The sequence below is a fragment of the Mycetomoellerius zeteki genome, unplaced genomic scaffold (genome assembly GCF_001594055.1).
Source record: "Mycetomoellerius zeteki isolate Tzet28-1 unplaced genomic scaffold, Tzet1.0 scaffold94, whole genome shotgun sequence".
NCBI classification, from domain to species: domain Eukaryota; kingdom Metazoa; phylum Arthropoda; class Insecta; order Hymenoptera; family Formicidae; genus Mycetomoellerius; species Mycetomoellerius zeteki.
The window spans coordinates 1,579,561-1,599,415 of record NW_017257979.1 but is presented as its reverse complement, the minus strand read 5'-3'; the positions used below and the strand labels follow the sequence as shown (position 1 = coordinate 1,599,415).

General features: G+C 36.7%; 1 protein-coding gene across 1 annotated transcript; it reads right to left on the bottom strand.

The window, feature by feature from the left end:
- Positions 1 to 502: 502 nt before the first annotated feature.
- On the bottom strand, positions 503 to 2,858 carry LOC108730637 (uncharacterized). Its single transcript, XM_018460450.1, has 2 exons — positions 2,548 to 2,858; positions 503 to 1,364 (listed from the first exon to the last, which is right to left on the bottom strand). Exons 1-2 carry the CDS (start codon positions 2,851 to 2,853, stop codon positions 534 to 536), a joined length of 1,137 nt encoding a protein of 378 aa, XP_018315952.1. The 5' UTR covers positions 2,854 to 2,858; the 3' UTR covers positions 503 to 533.
- Positions 2,859 to 19,855: the final 16,997 nt, after the last annotated feature.

Below are 19,855 nucleotides of genomic sequence, written 5' to 3'. Positions count from 1 at the left end.
ATGAGAAGATTCTGTACGTATGCAATCGTTCTTTCTGCATGGAAAGAATGATTTTACTAAGATATCTAAAAATTTAGCTAAATACAGATCTGAAATTAATTTTGTTGGACTATCAAAATAATTATGTAGAACGCTCAAACTAATTGTTAGAACGTCAAAATTTTTTATAATATTACTCATCATGGACGCAAGGAGAACAGGGAGGGCCTCTCAAATTTATGAAAATCATAAATACTCATTACCTAATCTGTGACTCACGTGCTATTCTTAAAAAAGTTCGTTGAAGATTCTCAATCTCAAAGGCTAGCTGTAATATGTAAACATTTCAATAAATTTATGTATAGATAAATCCTTGCCTTCCCCTAATTGAAATCCTGAGTACGTCCATATTACTCAACTTGAGTTTTCTAATAATTATTCTGATGGTTTAATAAAATTATTTTTAGATCTGCACATCTAGCTAAATTTTTAAATGCTTTAACAAAATCGTTCTTTTCGTGTACATAAAGATAACAGGATATTTCGATCGAGCATCAAGCACTTCTGTCGCATGAAGAACACGAGCAAGAGCTGGAGCTGGAGTCGCTACTTTGACTCGAGCTAGAGCTGGAGCTGGTCGTATCGGACGACGAACTGGAACTTGAGTCGCTCAGTAACGGTTGATGCAAGTTCTTCTCTATATCGCGCCATTCGGACTCCAACAGTCGCGTCGTTTTCGTGCGTCGCGACGGCGAGGATAGTACGCCCGCGTCGCTGTCGCTATCGCTCAGCTTTGATATTTTCACACCCATCGCCGCACACACCTCATCCGGTTCAGGCAGATTATAGCTGATGGTCCGTACGCCATACATGTCGCTTATGATCTTCTTGGGTCCTGGCTTTTCCCGACTCCTGGTGAGATACGTTCTTCCTGGCTTGATCAATTGGCATTCAACGCTGATCCTCTTTAAACGCGGTACTCTGTATATAGCGGGCAGTTTCGTTGACAAGGAAGACATGTCCGAAGTGTTATCGCTCAACGGAGAATCCAATATGTGATGAGTCTTCTCCTCGGTATCCTCGAAATATTCGTTCTCGAGAAAATTCATGGGGTATAATGGCGAATCATTTACGTTGTTGTTCTCATCGTCTATGTCCGCTTGTTTCTTTTCCTTGTAATAGTCATTCCCGTCCATCATATTGGACGAGTCATCAATCGTGTCGAGAATCTGGGGAGTGTAGTAATATCGCGCCATGATATCCATGGCATCGATCAATGATTTGTCGCCATCGCGTGCAGGAACTTGTTTCTCTTTCTCATCGTCTGATACTGACATCAATTCCAAATCGTTCGTCTGTTCCACAGTATCGTCCGTGTAATTTGCCTACCAAAAAGATTTTCCTTTAGTCGCAAACAGAAATTTAATACTGGAAGATAGTGATTATTTACTTACCTTCCGCTTGCAATCATATTTCTACTCCTTCCGCCGTCTGCAATCTGGGTCTTTTTTTGTTCAGTCTAAGTTTACTGTAACCGTAAAATATAGATGTCAAATGTGAAACAATAAAGAACTTCTACTGATTTAAATAAAAAAAAAAAAAAAAAACAGATAAAATGAAGGTCTGAATAAAAGTCGACATGTTAAACGGTACGCAATTAATTGATACAAAAATTCATTTAATAATTTAATTGAAAATACATTGTTTCATAAACCGTACGTTTCTGCTCCAAATCGAGATTCTCAGCAGTATAAATAATATATAATATATAATATACAATAATATATATAATAATATATAAATAATTAATATATAATTTGGAGCCGAACGTAAGGTTTCCTTATTTCTGAGGCCTCCTTTATTTCTGAGAAATTTGAGAGTAGAATTTTGTTTGTGCCAAAAAAGACCCCGATTGCAGACGGAGAGTTAAAAGCACTGAAAATAAGTAATTAATTACTATCTTTCAGTTAAAGATTATCATTAAATTAGCTAGTATCTATTAAATTGAAATTTCTGTAAGCGAACCGTAAAGCTTATATCATATCCGAGATCAATTTTTCGAGGATTGTGAATTGAAGATTAGAATTCATTAATCAGATAATTTTAATTTTATTGTGAAAGTTCATATGTTTAATTAAGATGTTTATCTCACTCTTAAAGATGGAAAACTAAGCCACTCTTTTTCCAAGACTGGTTTAATTTTCTCACTCTACGATAAGATTCCACATTCCAAAGAATTCAGAGAATTATTTTATTTCATTGAATAAATTATGTTAATATTTTTTTAACACCCATTACTTACTCGTTTATTGGCCGTTATTCTCTTTTTATTACATATAGTTTAATTCTCATCTCTCTCTCGCTCTCTCTCTCTCTTTAAAATATCTAGTTGAAGAGAGATATCGATACGATTTATTTTTCTAAATACACATGAGATAAGGAGAGGGATTAAGATAAAAAAAATGTAAGACTATTACGTTGTTCTCAAAACCGCGAGAAATGCAGGAAATTGTAAAAAGGATAAGAATACAATTTTATATTCCCCTTCTCAGATTCGAATCAACTTACCCTTCTAACAGAGACGAATGGGATGTCCATGAAATGCGAAACAGGTCTATACCACGTGTTGCAGCCAGTCCGCGTGTTGTGGTAGTACACGCGATTGGGATAACTCTTGGACCGGCATTGAATCCAGCCATAGTTTTCCTCGAATTTGCCGAATTCGTATACATGAGGCGACTGTGAATTCTGCGTACTGCTGCTGCTGCTGCTGCTGCTGCTGTTATTGTTGTTATCGTAGTTGGCGCCACTATTATAATACGGATAATTGTCCTCGTCGCTGTCGAAATCGGAAATACACACGGCCGAATACATTTTGATCGGCGACGCTGTGCGACGAAACGTCGGGACTGTCGCGAGTTGAGAGCGAACGCCGGCAAGATTGACAAGAATGGACAAGAAACAAAACACGTCCGGACGCATGCGTAACCTACTCATACATCAATAATCGACACATTCCACACATCTAGGCTATTTACTCAGATATCACCCGAGTGCTCCCTAGAGTGCGTTCCGTTTCACGCATTCACATGAAGCGCATGATGGCGATTTACGACTTCAATGTGATTGGAATGCTTCCTTTATTCAAAATCTCGCAGTTCTAGAATCGTGAAAACAAAGGTTTAAGGATGTATGTGTCACAATTCAAGCAAAATAACAAAATTTCATAAGTTCTATTATTTTGTCTGAGTAAAAATCCGTGTAAAAATTGAGCACTCTCTTATTGATTTAAAAGTTATTTAACTTTTTTGTTTGCATTATTAAGAATATATTTGTGAGATCACGTTTTAATACTTATTTGCCAATTTGATGAGGAAGTAGAGCATTATATAAATTAAATCAAATTTTTATATATATTAATAAAACTTTACTAAATGTTCGTACAAAAGTTCATTTGAATCTACTTATTCATTTCAAAGTTACCTATCTAAAACTGCAACAAAATATTTCTCTGCGTAAAGCCACTAAAAACTAAATATAATTTACTTTATTTTTTATAGTTGGTTTAAGATATTTTCACGAGAACACTTTTTGACTGATATTTGTTTCTTTGGCTGATACTTTTAGCTGATATCGTATGAAGTATCCTTAAGGGGATGCTGGAGTGACCAAATTATTACATTACAGTCGTATAAAAATCTTCGAATTGACTGAACGGAATAAAAAAATCTTTTACAGGATTAAAGTAGATGCAAAATTATTATTGTTGTTATCATACTAATTAGTACCTTGTACTAAAACCAAAAAAAGTTAAAAAATTTTTTAACATTCTTTCGATTTTAGTATAAAATCCACTGCACCACCTCCTAATTTTACGTCTACTTTAATCCTGTAAAAAGATTTTTCATTCGGTTCAGTCAATTCGAAGATTTTTATACAACTGTAATGTGATAATTTGATCACTCCAGCATCCCCTTAATAGCTACGTGTGCGATCATTAGATTCATCTCGCTGTCTATTTCGCGTTTTTCAAAGTCTTTGAAAATACTACAGGATTTTTTGTAAGCTAAGTCCACAAATAGGTCAGCAGAATCGACTGACCGAGAACCGACGGTTAAGTTTTTTTATCCATCTTTTTTTCCGGAAGAAACGTCGGGAGAATACGTAATGCAATATGATCGGCGTGCATCCCGATGCACAGCTTATTATTCGCAACCGCGCGTGTATAGTTTTTATTATTCGTTACGTATCTCATTGTCAGAGCGCTCCCGCGATCCCGCTGTGTTCTGGTTCCCGTCTTGTCCCACATCCTCCTTCCTTTTTTTCATAATAGCCGCTTTTCCCTGAAATTCTTAATCCTGGTTTAGAATATGCAATGAAGACGCACCAGCTGCCACGTGGTTATTTGATACGCGTTTCACTGACCGTCTTTTATCTACAGCGATTTTTAGGCAGTCTAATTATATCTATTCTTATGACTGTATGCAAGGAGGTTCAGGGATGCAGCTCCTCCTAAATTTTTGGCAAGGAGAAATAAATTATATGAATTATTTTTACAATGAAAAAAGTTAAACACTTATTTCTCAATTCGCGTGATGCACGCGTTATTTGTAAGTAAATTCGTTGAGGATCCTCGAAGACAAGCGCTTTAATATAAATATTTTAATAAGATTTTCGTGTGGAGATAAATGTTTGCTTCGTCTTTGACTTTAACTTTGATTCATGTAACGACAATAAAACTAAAAAAATTGAATTATTCTCGGTGTTTGCCGATGCGAAAAGCAGTTGTCCCGCACTTACCTACCGCATTTATTAGAAAATCCTTGATAATTTTGCTTGAGACTTCGCTAAAATTGCTGAAGGTTGAGTTTTATGATTTACTGTTTTGCTTCTCTACTTATTAACCGTTTATATACGGCGGCGTTGGAGACCTTGTTAGAAGATAATAAGAATACCCCGAGAAAGGTCTTTTCCCTTCGTGACTGCTCTTACAAAACGTCTTGGAAGCTTTTTTTGCGCAGCCATCCCTCGTAAATTAAAAATTTTTAAAATTTTTTCCTGTCATAAATTCATATAATATAGAATAGGGTAAAATTTTAAGTTTATGTGTGTGTGTGTCTCACACAGATTTTTTACAGATCCAGAACTTTTTAGTTTTACTTACTCTTCTTTCGGAAACTCGGAAAAAATTGGACCGTAGCTAATGCCGAAAGGGTCTTTTTAGCCTTTCATCGTAGCCTTTGCTTCCGGTTGCAATTGCGGTAAACGCAGCGAGACTCCGCGTGAAGAACAGATTCGCATAAAATGTGAGGAAGCTCATCGAATCGCCGTAAGAACGGTACAAAAAATAGACCGAACAGAATAGACGGCAGCTCTAACGTGAAAGATCCTGTAACTCGAGAATTTATCGGACCTTTGATCGCAGGGCGGGGGAGTTCTCTTTTTACTCGTGGATCCGCTTTGGATCGCGCACGACCGCACTGCGCAATGTGAAGTTTCCTCATTCTTCTCTGCTCTTTTAACGAACCGGTGGTCATATTGGAGTACCTCCAGTTTTATGACCTCGCCAAGTTTCGAGGACAGTACCTCGATATCTAAAAATAGACGTAATAAATGACCAGGTAAGATCGACCGATCACTTCGCTCCGTTATGATGCAATGCGGGCGTCACCGAGATATGTAGGTACGACAAAGAAACTTGAAAAGGGAGGGTAATCTTGTAACAAAATGGATGAAGAACATGGGAGAAAGTTTCGTCGTAGAACAGATCATCATCGTCAAAATATCTTACGATGAAATATGTTCTTATGTACAAATTACATCTCGCTATACAATTGAAACAAAAATATATTTAATCATTAAAGACGTGAAATGTTGGTTATCCCTCGTATAAAATTATTATAAAATGTAAATGTAATAAACAATATCATTGCAAAAGTAGTTACAGTTGAAACAAAAATATGTTTGACCATTAAAGGATAGTACAAGATGTTGATCACTTCTCATTCAAATTGTCATAAAATGTAGTCAGTATTATTCCAAAATTTATAATAATACTCCAAAACAGAGCGTAAAACTTGCAGCAATATTGCGCAAGTTCTGTGCTGTTGGGGCATGTCGAAGATAAATGTATTATAAAAAAATTAAAATACTCTTTACATATAGCCTTTAACGTTTTATATAATCAGAAAGTTGGAGTATATTCGCTCGCTACGTTAGTAGATACTAATATCACGAAGATATGCATTAGATTTCAAGCAGTAAGTGTGCACACAAGTTTGTGCTTTCCAAGTTATCTTCAATGAAGACAACGCAATAGACTCCATTTTCGTATTCGCGAGCTAAACGTGGCTTATTCTATTCTCTGCGCGTGATAAGGAACAAGTAGGAAGTACCGAATACGATAAGAGATACCATCGCCGTAATCTTCGACAGCAAATGCGCACAAAAGTCCTCTCTCCCCCTCCCCTTCCGTCACGAGAGAAGGTTACCACTTCTCCGCGATCGTTCACGCCTGAGTTGTCCCTTCGTCGCGCTATCGCCTCGTCTACGTTCGTGGAATCCGTCGTGAGGAAATGTAAAAGGAAATGTAAAATACCGATCGCGAAGAATTTGTAGTTTAAAAGGATCCTGCGCACACGCGCGGTCGAGCGAACACGGCGACATAGCTACGACGACCACAACGACGATGACAGAAGGGAGAAAGAGGAGGAAAAACGAAGCGCGAAGAAATGCAAAAGGAAGGAGAAAGATGACGATAACTATCGAAGCGAGGTTCGCGCGCCGGTGGTGACGGTGGCGAACCGATGGTGGTGATGATGGTGGTGGTTTGGACCGTTAGTTGGCCCCGGCGGGAGCGTTGTCCGGGCACACTGCGCGTTACTATTCCCCGTCCTCTTCGCCGTTTCTCCTCCTTCTTCTCCACCGCCGTATCTCTTCTCTTTACACAACGTGCTCTCCCTTTCTCTGTCTATTCCCTCTTTCTCTTTTCCTTCTATATCCTCTCGGTCAACCTCTCGCCCGCGTTCCCGCGTTCATTCTACCGCGGACTTCCCCGTGCCGGACGACCCTTCCGCGCCGCCCGGTTAACCAATATGGCGGTGGTCCGGTCTCTGCCTTTCTTCGCCGCGCCGACGAAGAAAACGTATTGCAAAAAGGCTCATCGCGAGGAATTCGCGTTTTACGCACTTGAATCCGAGCTATTCACCGTATTTTTCAATGCTCGATTTTATCAGAGAAATTTCGCTTCTTTGAGGAAGACGTCTCCGTTGCCTTCCATTGATTCGAATCGAGCATAAGAAGACCAATTTCAGAGAGATGCGCTGCAGTAATTCAAAGTGACGGCATTTGTAACCAATCAGAAATTGGTCTCAAATTTTATAAAATAATATACAGCTGCTATTAGGAATTAATCCACTCCACTAATCAGAAATTATTGCAATTTTATACCTGGTATTCTTACATCATGGATTTGAGGAGCATTCGACATCCATGGAATGCACAAAAATCAACAAAAATCAAAATGATTTTATTTTAATTCTTAATAAACAGTCAAATTTTGTAACAAAAAAATCATCATTTAGACTTTCTCTTGACTTGATGTGTTCCTTGGACAGTCGATTTATTTTTGTACACTACTAGTTAGCTTCTATACTAATTAGCCTCTTATTTTTATATAATTATTAATTATATAGGAAAGATATACAAAATATATAAAAAATAAATACTAAATATATAAAAAAATTAATCTTTCACGAATAATTAATTGTTATACTACTTACAAAATAACTGCTTATATAAAATCATGTGAGAAAGGATTTTATGAATTCTGGTAAAATGTTGTTTTTTGCGGTGTGAGAAACTCCAGATTTCTAAAGGAAAAATAATTCAGATATATTGTATAAATCGCTGAGATGCATTAAATGAGCTTTTTACCATTAACGTAATGAGTGTCTGCAGAAAAAAAAGATTGTTGAGTATTTATTATTCATGACTTTTAACACAGGTCACAAAATTGCAATTTTAAGAGGATATGAGAGCCAAGAACGAGAGAAATTAATTTATAAATCATAAATGAAATCAAATTTTTCGTCCGAGCATAATAAAAGATGGTACAGGACAATAATTTCACTCACAGTACTGTGATCGGATAAATTTATTAAAATTTAAACAATTTTTAGAATAAAAAAATTCGATATTAATATATTCCTCTACCAAATTTATTTCTCAATTTTTAATAGATTAATTAACAAAATCAGCAATTGAATATAATTAAAATTACTTTTGTCAGTTTCAATGTTCACAATGATTATTGAACATTACTATTATTTTAACGTAATTATTACAATTGTCTTATACACTAACTTTCGAAACCTTTTCGATATCCTAGCCCGAGCAACACTTTTGTGTATCTGAGGATACTCGCGAAAAGAGATAAATATGATTGGAGCACCAACTGTGACGAACATAATTTCACCAGAAACGCGATATAACGTGCAGCTATTGATCGAATGTTCATTTCGAGACTGTCGACGAAACGACATTGTTAAACGAACTGAGTGCCGACTTGATCGCTGGGCCAGTGGGTCCCCTCGTCTGCTTCTCCGCAAAGATATAACAGTTCACGGGTGTACCGTTCGCGCTAACGTTATCCGCGCCGTTTTAATATCGTATCTCCAACTTCGTCATGATGATCGAAAGTAAGAAAGTGAATACCAGGGTGGGTGAATGCGGCCAAGTTACACATATACGAAAATAATCAGGTTCAAAGATATCCTAAATGCGTCATTCGACTAAATATCTCGTAACTTCATATGTAAACATATATGTTATAAGCGTACGATCGTATAATGGAAAAAAGGATTATAGAAATCTAATACTGGTCGATTTAATTATTTTCAATTTATTATCAAAAGTAATTAATTATTGAAATTTATTATTGAAAGCAATTAATTACTTTTAATTTATTATTAAAAGTAATTAATTTTATATAATTAGTTATTTGGAGTAGTAAAAGTATTGAACACAACAACGTTTTTAATACTTAAAATAAGTAATTAATTGTCTTTCATTATTAAATTGATCAATATTGGAAGGAAATACTGTAAGGAAAATGATTTGCATTTTTTGGATATGTTAAAATCCGTAGAAAACATCTGAAGAGGTTACTTGTTCCACTGACTTTATTTAACGTATAGTAATTTAATTTAATTCACTGAAGATTTGTGCACATAATTCACTGAAGACTTTTGCACCTTCCGTCAAGTTAAATCCAGGATTAACTCTTTATGTATGAACTTATGCATATAATTTTACAGGTATACATCCATAATGATGACAAATTATCATACAAGAAATATAACGAAAAGACCTTATGCTAATGGATACATTAGCGATCAAGCAGATAACGATCGCAGAAACGCACTATGCGGAATAATCTCCGCCGCGGCTCGTTCGTGCGTTGAACCTTGCGATGTGACCTTGTTAAAGAAACAGCTAACGGGGACAGCTACGACACTAGAGATCGCAATGCCGATATAACGTCCAATTCAAATGTGCGCCGCGCCCTTGACACGTGCGCAAATAGCAAATGGTGACTGTTCGAGCAGAGTCTTGATCGCAATTGGATAGGTACATCGCGAAATAAGACGAACTTGTTGTTACCTTGACCCTTCGCGCGCTCATCTACGATGCGAAACGCCTCTAATTCAGAATTCAGGTTATTTTAAATTCCCTTGGATGCCTTCATCGATCACGCTTTTCAAGACAATAACTTTCGTAAGCGTGGCGACAAGAAATTATTCTCGTATTCCTCTCCATTTATTTTTGCAAACGACCATTCTCGCATCGCAAAACGTCGCCTTTGGCTACAGTTGAAATTCACAGCACAATTTATAGACCGCAAAATTTGACTAAAAAACATTGAATTCTTTCGGCGAAGCAAATACAAATGAAAATAAATCCTCAATCCTTCGGGGTTGGCGGTGAGTCTGTTAGACCTACTCAATTATATTCTTTATGTCAAACCTATAAATTTGAATAAAATAAATTTAATAACCACACATTCTTTATATGGGTTATGCCATTTTGATCCCCTAAGATTAATTAATATCTTTTAGTAAACATTTAAAATTAAATGGATCTCACATCCAATGTCACTATGTTACAGATTTTGATGTTAGCTTCAGAGAATTAAAAATGTTTCTACTTGATAATGACAAGCTGACACAGAAGTCATTTTAATAGTGTTCATCGCAGAAGAGTCATTTACAGAAAAGTCACTGTAGTGGCGTTTCGTCTTAACATTAAGAAAGATTTCTGATTGAAAATGAATGAACCAGAAGATTCTGATCGTATCAATCAGAATTCAAATTATCTCAACTAACATTAATAGATTCAACCAAAAAATTCTGATTTGTCCATTTTCAATCAGAATTCCAATTAATACAACTAGACTTTTTTCAGTAAAAGAAAGTGGCTTAACAGGAAGCATGACAGTGGTATACAAGTGGCCAAAGCGTTAATGAAATATTTATTTATTCAACCAAGTCTGGTATTAACATACAAGTTCCATGCAATTATCATCATTCGGTACGTTTCTACGTACATCGATTTTTCGCTTGGCAGTTTACGAGTACCAGGCTCTAATTCGTCACGATCACTCGTTACAATAGATCCAAATACGCGGCTTGACGATCTCATAAGAGATAGCGGAAGGTTGCCCGTTAGCCGGGTGATACACAAGCTCGGCAAAAGCGCCGGGAGGCGCATCTTCTCGCGCCGACGAAAGTAGGATCGCGCTCGATTTTCACTCTCCGTGTTTTCGATTACATAAGTAGCCGCTGAACGCGAAGACGCGGCTTACGGTTTAATAAAACAGTTATGTTCGCGCGGCGCACTTATGCGTGCCGCGTGTACTTGGATGTGCACGACTCCTCCTTCAGGATGTGGTGTCTTATCGGCAAACGGATTGCCACGTCGAGTGACGTGATGATCGGTACTGCGACGCTTTCTCATCGATTAACGTCTCATCGATTTACGTTAACACGATATGTTAATCAGACAGCTGCATTCGACAAGTTACGTGCCCCACCGACGTGACAAGCCATGCAAGGAATGTAAAATTGAATAAATTAAAGCTCGAAGATTACAAACCAATTAACAGATGATAAAAATTTAAAGGAGAACCGTCGCAGTAATTGATGTAGTGTAGTTCATTATACTACGTGGAATATTTAAAGTATATATTATTTAAAAAAATAGATGATTAAATGGGATAACAACTAGATTTTCAGGTTATTGATCAACATCATGGTAGTATACAACGTATTGAGGATCAAGATCATGCTCATTTTTCTCGTTTATATCATAAGATGTAATTTGTTTCCCACGAAGGCTTTTTCAGGGACCACAACCGAGGTTATTAAACGGTGGACACTTTCGCTCATCATGTCCTTGGGAAGGTTGAAACGCATCTGCTGATCCGGGGGATTACCTTACAGTATGCGTAACACGCGGTGCGACACGATACGTTCCGTTAGAACGAGCCTACTGACTCGATTTGCTGGTGCTGGACGAACAAGTGCAACAGACTCGAGGTGGGTCTCGAATGCATTAACATTAAGAGTCAGAGAATGACAGAAAGAGAGAAAGAGAGACAGATTTAGTTAATTGAAATTTATGATTAGTCATTTAAAGTATAATTGAAGAAGACAAAGGAATTGGTTTATCTCTAATCTTCTTTTAAATTCTTTTAAGAATGTCTCTGCAAAAAGTAAATTGGAAATTATATACTTTCTGTATAAAAATTAATGTCATTTACATACAAAACAGTTTATTAGGTCAATATACATGTAACAACACAAGTTAAAATGAAATGTTTTTCATTTTATCTTAATTATTCTTTAAAAACATGTCTGCTTCTTATTGAAATAACTTTTTATCCAAATTCTAAATCGTAGCCAAACTTTTTATATTACTTTTAAATACATATAGAAATTCTATAATTTTTCATAATTTTTTTATTTGTTAAAAAATACTTGATCATTTAAAAATATATTTTTAAAAGACGAAACACATTATAAAACCATATATGAGAAACTTCCTCCATTTTTTTTAAACATGGAGACTCGAGAAAATAAATTTTCAATTTTAAAGTAATGCAAATAAAGAGACATTTTCTTTATATATATATAAAAAGAAAAAAATATATATATACGCTGCGTCCTATTCTAATCTAGTCAACCTACTTTCTTGTTTTAAATGTAATGTATTCGTAAGATCTTAATTAATATATTGAAATTTTATGATTTCGAGTGCCATTCTCAAGTTGATCTTTCACGATAAAAAAAGAAACAAATACAATTAAATTAATATTTAAGTGTAAATGCGTATAAATATCCGCGAGTTTTCTATTATATATGGTATAAATATATATATATATATACCTATCGATTATCAAATAGATATTCTAAAATACTTTCTTTTTTATTAGCTACTTTTGTCGATGTAATTCTTCCGCACTTTATGATTACAATGAAAAACGCCCTTTTCAAAAACCGATTACCTGTCGGGAAGTGAACAAAGAAGTTTGAGATCAACGTTCTTTCTTACAAAAAGGGGCTGCCTCGCCCAAGTAGGTGTGATGCTTCGGCTTTTCAGCATGAAAGGATCGCAGGGATTCCTTCTAAGTGAACGACCGTCAGTTTGTCGTGCAAATACTCGACTCATGCACCACTACACACACGCGTATATATACTGGCTATCTAACATGCCTGTCGCATCCGTGAACGTCTAACGGTGCCCAGGTTGGAACATTCGGCTATTAGCTAACCCCGTGTTGCGCAATTACGGTTGCGCAACGTGGTAGCATAATACGTAAAAGTGTTACAGCAATGGAATAAACGCCTCTCGTCTCCTCGTCTCTCCTCATTCCGTTGCTCCTCCTCCGTCGTGATTCCTTTTTCAATCTTTCTCCATCGCATCGCTGTCTCTCTGTCGTCGTTGGAGCAACCGAAGAGCGAGACGGAAAAAGACGAATTACTCTCAAACTCTCACTCCAGCCTTGACCCACTGAACCCCGATTATCGCGATCCCCGATCTCACCGAATCTTTTTTCTTTCACGAGACGATGGATCGTGAAATAATTGCTCCGATCATTTTGAATTGAATTTTTTAAACATCGACAGTCGACGAATTTTGAAGATAGACATCGATTTATTCGAAGAAGAAAACATGATTTTCATTAGAAACTTCTTATAATATATTTTTTTTCTCTTTCCTTTTATTTAATTTGATTATTGTATATATTTATGTTCGTGCACGTGTATTACACGACGATTTATTATTCGATTAACTTTGTTTACTTTTCCACGTCGTGACGAGAGACTCGCTACGAAGCTGTGAGTCTCGGTGAAAATTGTATTACCGATATTATCTAACGATGGAAAGTAGCGCAAGGCCGCTTTCTTCTTACTCAACCGACTATTACACCTGAACACTGTAACACACCGGCGAGCTCTTTCTCTTTTCGAACCGTCGTCCATCCGCGGAAGTGAGAAATTAATGCGGTCGTCAAAGAATCGTCCCTCCCAAGAAAAAGAAACTCATGGAAGAGTAGTTTTCACTCTCTTTGTGAGAGTGTCTTTTTAAAGCTGTGAATCGATTTTTAGAAACCTTCTCGCGTGTCTCTGTACACTGTTAGATATCGAAGGAATAGTAGTAACTCACAATCTCTTGAGTTAAATAAACATTTCGTTATTTTTAATTTTTATGTATGTCAAAATGTAAATCCATTTCTGCGATTAGCCTCAAAATAAACAACGTAAGCACTTAGTAAATAATAAACTACATATTTCAATACATTTTGAGTTTAATTATTTAACTCCATTGTTTCAATTAAATTGACGATATATTGAGTAGGAACCAATAGCCACCTTTAGAAATTATTAAAAATAACACAAATTAGGTAAAATTGGACATTATGAATTTAAGAGTGTATGCGTGTCAGAGTTTTTATTAATCAATCACTTTATCCCGATCCTATTCTAACACTTAGACCGGCATTCATCCGTTCTTATTTCAAGACCATCTTAAGATGCTAATACGAAGCTAGATGTTAATTAATGCCTTCCGATTTGTTCATGACATCTTAAGACTGTACTTAAAACAGTCTTAAACGTAAGAATCGACTACGAATACCGGTCATATTTCCTATCAGTTGCTACAGTGAGCTAATTTTCATCGGTATTCAAAATAGATCTCGTTTTATATACACAGTATATACAACTACGGTATTAAAAATATAAAAATGTTCGATCGAACCGGCTTTTCCTTTCCGTAAATTACAAAACAAGTTAGTAATTGCCACGCGCAGTTGTTTCTCAGCATTTCGTATTCCGCTATTTACCTTATTACTTGGTTTAATATTAAATCCCACACACATACATATATAATATACACGCGCGCGCGGTTTTAACGATCCAATTAATTATTAATGCGCGGCAGCGAGAGAAATAATATTGTTATTACAAACGCTCACACTATAGCTGCTTATATCAAACTCTCCAATTAACTCGGACTTCGTAAGGAAACAATTTTTTTTACGATCACCGGATCAGGTTTAAACTTATTATTGGTCTTTCGAATTTTAAATAATATTATCATATTAATTTTGATTTCGAGTGAAAAAGGCTGAAAACTCACATACATCGGGATGCGTGATGCTTGTTATTACACGTGTCTCGTCCGTGGTAACGGGATAAGGAACCAACCGGCCTACTTACGCACGGACGTTCACGTACATTGAGCCGAGTCCGTCCCAAGTATCGCCTTAAGATCCAAGATGCGCATGAGTGATACGTACGTAATCCCGAAGATTTATAACCGAAATTCTGAACAACTTCAGTACAGACTATTCGCGACGTCTCTTTCGCAGCCGCTCTATCATCGATTGATGAAAATATATAAGAAATATTAAATAAATTTTAACAATTTATCTCCTTTTGCGTGATGTTTATATCAATATAATTAAATGGAAACAGAAATATTTGTTATTACTATTAATCGTAGTAATACCTTATTTATAATTATTCACTTCAATTTAAAAAAACTATATTAAAAAATATCATTTGTTTATCAAGAAATAGGATTATTACGTGAGATGAAAATTTTCTTCGATTTCTTTAATAAAGGCAAGTTGATTAATATTTAATATCAATAGAAAAGAAATATGCGAAATAAACAGGGGAAAAAACGCAGCGATTAGATCGCCTCTTTCGATCTAAAATTGTGTTTAAATATTTTAAAAATGTGTTTAGTCACTCGACGCGAATCGCTACTTCAGGATTCGTACGGCGAACATCCAGACCGGCTGGCAGGTACGCGAAGGAATTTCGCAATTTGCTGAACCGGCAATGTAGCGGCTAACAAGAGCGAAGTTACGACGCTCGCTGGCTCGTTGAAAACCAATTTTAGCTTGTCGTGAAGCCACATCTAGAAGCAAAAAGGGGCAATCGTCGTCCCTTCGATACTTTATAACGCGGCCGACATTTCCGCGGGCGTCGTATCTGTTGAATCTCTCGATTCTTTTATCGCACATTAGTCGTAAATACCTCGCAAAATTGTTACTTACAAGGTATTCTTAGTTAAATTTATAGTATACCTCTGCTATTCGCGCAACTTTTTTTATTATCGGATATTCCACACATATAATATATGCGGGAATCGTATTTTGACGCGTTTATTATATCTATTTAATATTCCGATATTAATTTTGCGAGTCTAAATAGATGAATTTTCAATCAGTAATTTGATTAATAATATTAAGCATATTGTCGAAGAAGACGTTATCTCCTTACTTTGTGTACAGGATGTCCTAAATTCGCGACTCAAATACCATAGTAAGATTGAAGAAACTTGAGAGTTTCTCGAATTTAAAGAGACCTGAAGTTCGAAGAATAAAAATCAAAAGTATCTTTCAAAGAGACGTTCTGTATAATGGCTTTTTGATTTTATTCTTTGAACTTCAAGTCTCTTGAAATTCAAGAAACTCTCAGGTTTCTTCAATCTTCACACAGATTTGCCCCGATTAACCCCTTTTGATCGCGCCCTGCCTTTCATACGATAGTACATTCTCTGCCGCGACCTCGCTCCTGTTTCGGACGAAAGTTCGTCGACTTCGACATTGAATTTTGGTGCTCAGCAGGTTTTCGTTTCGTAACACCGTCACGTGATTTCACCGCGTGGTTCGTGATATTGGGCCGCTTGTATATGCGCGCATACGTGGGCTGACTAAACGCCTTATATACTCCTGGCCTTTCTCGTCTACCCATGCATTCGAATCTCCTATTACGCCTTCGGTTTCTCTATATATAGCATAATCGAATGTACCTCGTAATCTTCACTTCTCCACGATGTTACGTGCACCGAAAGTATAAAAAGATTTGTCCAACACAGAAATCCGATTAACGCGATTAATAATAAATATCTTATTATTAAATCTTATGTGATGATATATTTCAATTATCACATCGTATATCATGTTGCTTATTCCAACAGTGAAACAGGAGAAAGACATATACATCCTATTAAATTATTATCTCGTAGCATTAATAAACTGGCAATGTGTACGTGTCTAGTTCTGCAGATTATTCTTATAAAAAACACGATTAAAAGCGCGTTATTTCTCATAAATTGAATCAGCTACATTCAATAATAGAATATAATTATCGTCCTAAAAATTTCGTAAGCTCGCCGGGGACATCAAAATTAAATTCGCAGGGTCGCTGTATTTGAGATCTTGCTACTTCGCGATCGCTTTATACGAATCTACCAACGAAAGAGATATCGCACGGATTTCTCAGCGAGTGCGAGCGTGCATAGAACGCTCGAGACCTTCACCGTGGAGATCTTGAACCATAGCCGGCGCATTGAGACAGACCGGTACCAAGATGGCGGCCGTGGCCGAGGAACGGACGAGCCGCAGCCTCGGCGATTGTGTAATGGCGGCCCGAGCCGGGGCCCCACGAGAGAGGTGAACGTCCTGCGAGGCTTGTACCCCCCTCTCGTCTCCTTCTACATAGTCACCTCTTCTCACCTCTCCTTTTTTTCCTGCGGGACCCCTCTTTTTCCTACCTCTTCACTCTTTTTCTCTCGCGGACTCGTCTTTATCCTCGCTTACCACGGGGACGACGAATGCCAACCACGCTAGCGAAGGCTACGAAGCTCGTCGAAGCGAACAAGTGCGCTACCGACTGACGTGGAACCTCATTTCGGCCAAGTGTCATCGCCCTCGCGTAGGTAAACAGCGACCACAGGGTTTTTCCCCGGACCTAATTCGGGACCACGAATGTATTATGAGATGTCCCCCCCCGTATGCCTTTTACAGCTACATCTCATACTCTTTTCGCTGTTACTAGTATTATCACTCTAGAACTTTCTATCCGGGAGAGAAAGAGAGAGAGAGAGAGATTTGGTTTTAATCTCTTTTGACGTTCAGATTCTTACGAAAGAAATCTACGACTCATCCAATAGTATCTATAATCTGTATATCGAATGTATGGAGTGCGTAATGTTAGCTTCTAAAGTATTCAACGGTTTTTATGCACATATGGCATAAATAGTTTTTACATTTCTATACTTTTACTAATTAATGATGTTTGAGTACGTTTACTTTGATACAAGCGTATTTTTATAATGTTAGTGCTAAAGCGTACGTCCAACACTTTCATTACACTAGTTTACGAATTTTAAATAATTTTTTGCAAAAAAAGAAAATCACTTTTTAAACATATTTTGGGACGCTGAGTTCGAATTTGCTGCCAGAAAAATTCTATCAGACTGAATTTTTAAAATAATTTTAATTTTTTTCCACGCAGTTAAAATCGTAATTTGGGAAAATGAAATTTTTAGAATAAATTGTTACTATAAAAAACGAAATCTCATTCTTAAAGATTGAAAATTGAGTTACTTTTTTAAAGACTAAAGTATTGAACGCATACAATTTCGTTGCATCATCGGTTCTCTCTCTCTCTCTCTCTCTCTCTCTCTCTCTCTCTCTCTCTTACGCGCGTTAAACTATGATTATTTTATTTTCATCATCGATACCGAGCGATGCGCATGAATACCTTATACCTGTCTTCAGCTTATAGTTTGACACGTGTCTGATCTACACGTGCAGTCCGATCAAAGAGTAAAAAATGATGTTTTTATAATGATGCATTTTTCTGCAATTGTATATTCATTTACAATGCAAATGTAGCTTCGCGCTGGCATTATTTTAAATTTGATTAATCGTGCATGAATCCGCGAACCGCGTGTATCATTTTAAGTATGATATTATGCTTGGTCATAAACTGCATTTTTATCAAAGTCTTTCCGTTGTTCTATCGATCGAATTGCCTGCGAATAAGCACACTGTACGGCAAAAAATTTAATCTGTCGCAAAAAACTGTCCGAGAAACATATCAAGTCAAGAGAAAGTCAAAATGACTTTATTTCGATGTCATAAAAGCAAAAATGATTTTTTGTTACAAAATTTAACTGTTTACTGATATTAAAAATTAAAATAAAATAATTTTGATTATTTTTTTTTTTGTTGATTTTTGTGTGTTCCTTGAGTGACGTTTCTCGTTACGACACGACGACTGATGAAAAGAGATGACTCGCTCCGTGAAAAGTGGGCTGATGCTGAGAGAAAAACTCTTCGGAGGATGTGAAAAACGCACTACAAAATGGCGCTGGCGCGTTTCGCGGCATGGAATCTGATATTACCTCACCATAGCCGTGGCAGTGACAGTGGCCCTCTCTCTCTTCCGCTCTCCTCTTTCCTGTGTCCCCCTTGGCCGCCTTCGTCGTCTACTCTTTCTTCTGCCAAGTTCTCCTTTCCCGTCTTACCTACGACTGTATGTACCTGTCCACAAGGAAACTACAAAGCGTTAATTATAGTAGATACACGCGGTAGCCGTTTGGAACGAAAATCTTGGAACAAACACGCAAGCTAAGCTGTTTTTCGATGTACTCTCGTAACCGTGGAATGATTATCTTCATGCAATATTTAATCTTTTCCTGATTCTAAAATAATCCAGCTCACTTCCGACATGTATTCCGGAATGAATATACCTATAAATAGTAATATAAATATTGCTAATTAACTTAAAGATGATAAAAAGCTTTTTCGATTGTCTCTCTCATGTTTATTTTTATACCAATGTAGACTATTTTCTAAAACTTGTAGATTGAATCTCACTCTGAAGAGTGAAATTTTACTCTTAAAGATTGAAAATTGATCAGTCACTCTTTTTCAAGATTGGCTCAATTTTTACTCTTTAGAGTAAGATTCTACTCCAAAGAATTTAGAATAGGAAATTACCAAATTCGCACCTTCGACAGTTCTAACGGGATACCGTTAGCGGTTCCTTTGGTTGGCTAGTATTAATTTATTCGATACCTTTTTCTAAAGCGTAGAATTAGAAAAAGATAAAAAGTAAATTAAACTGAAATTAAAGTTAATCTATATATATTGGAAGAAATGAAAATTAGACTGAAGAATATTTATGTCGCTCGATCACTTTTTTGTCTCTAACAAACGGTATTCGTCAAGATCGAACTGTCTTTTAGACGTCATATGAAGAACGACATCGATGTTTTCGGTATGAAAAGAATTCGAACGCTCGTCTCGACTCGGTGACTCACAAGTGTGTCGTGCGTGAACCGCAAGCCCGATGAAATAATCGCCTCATCCATATTTAAAAGCGAGTCCTACTGTGAAAATTGTGTCATATTTCACACGATTACATTGTATCGCAACGACATTTGCGTTATTCCTCGCGATCGAGAGACCAGCGCCTCGCGTGAGTCTACAGTTTGAGACACCGGA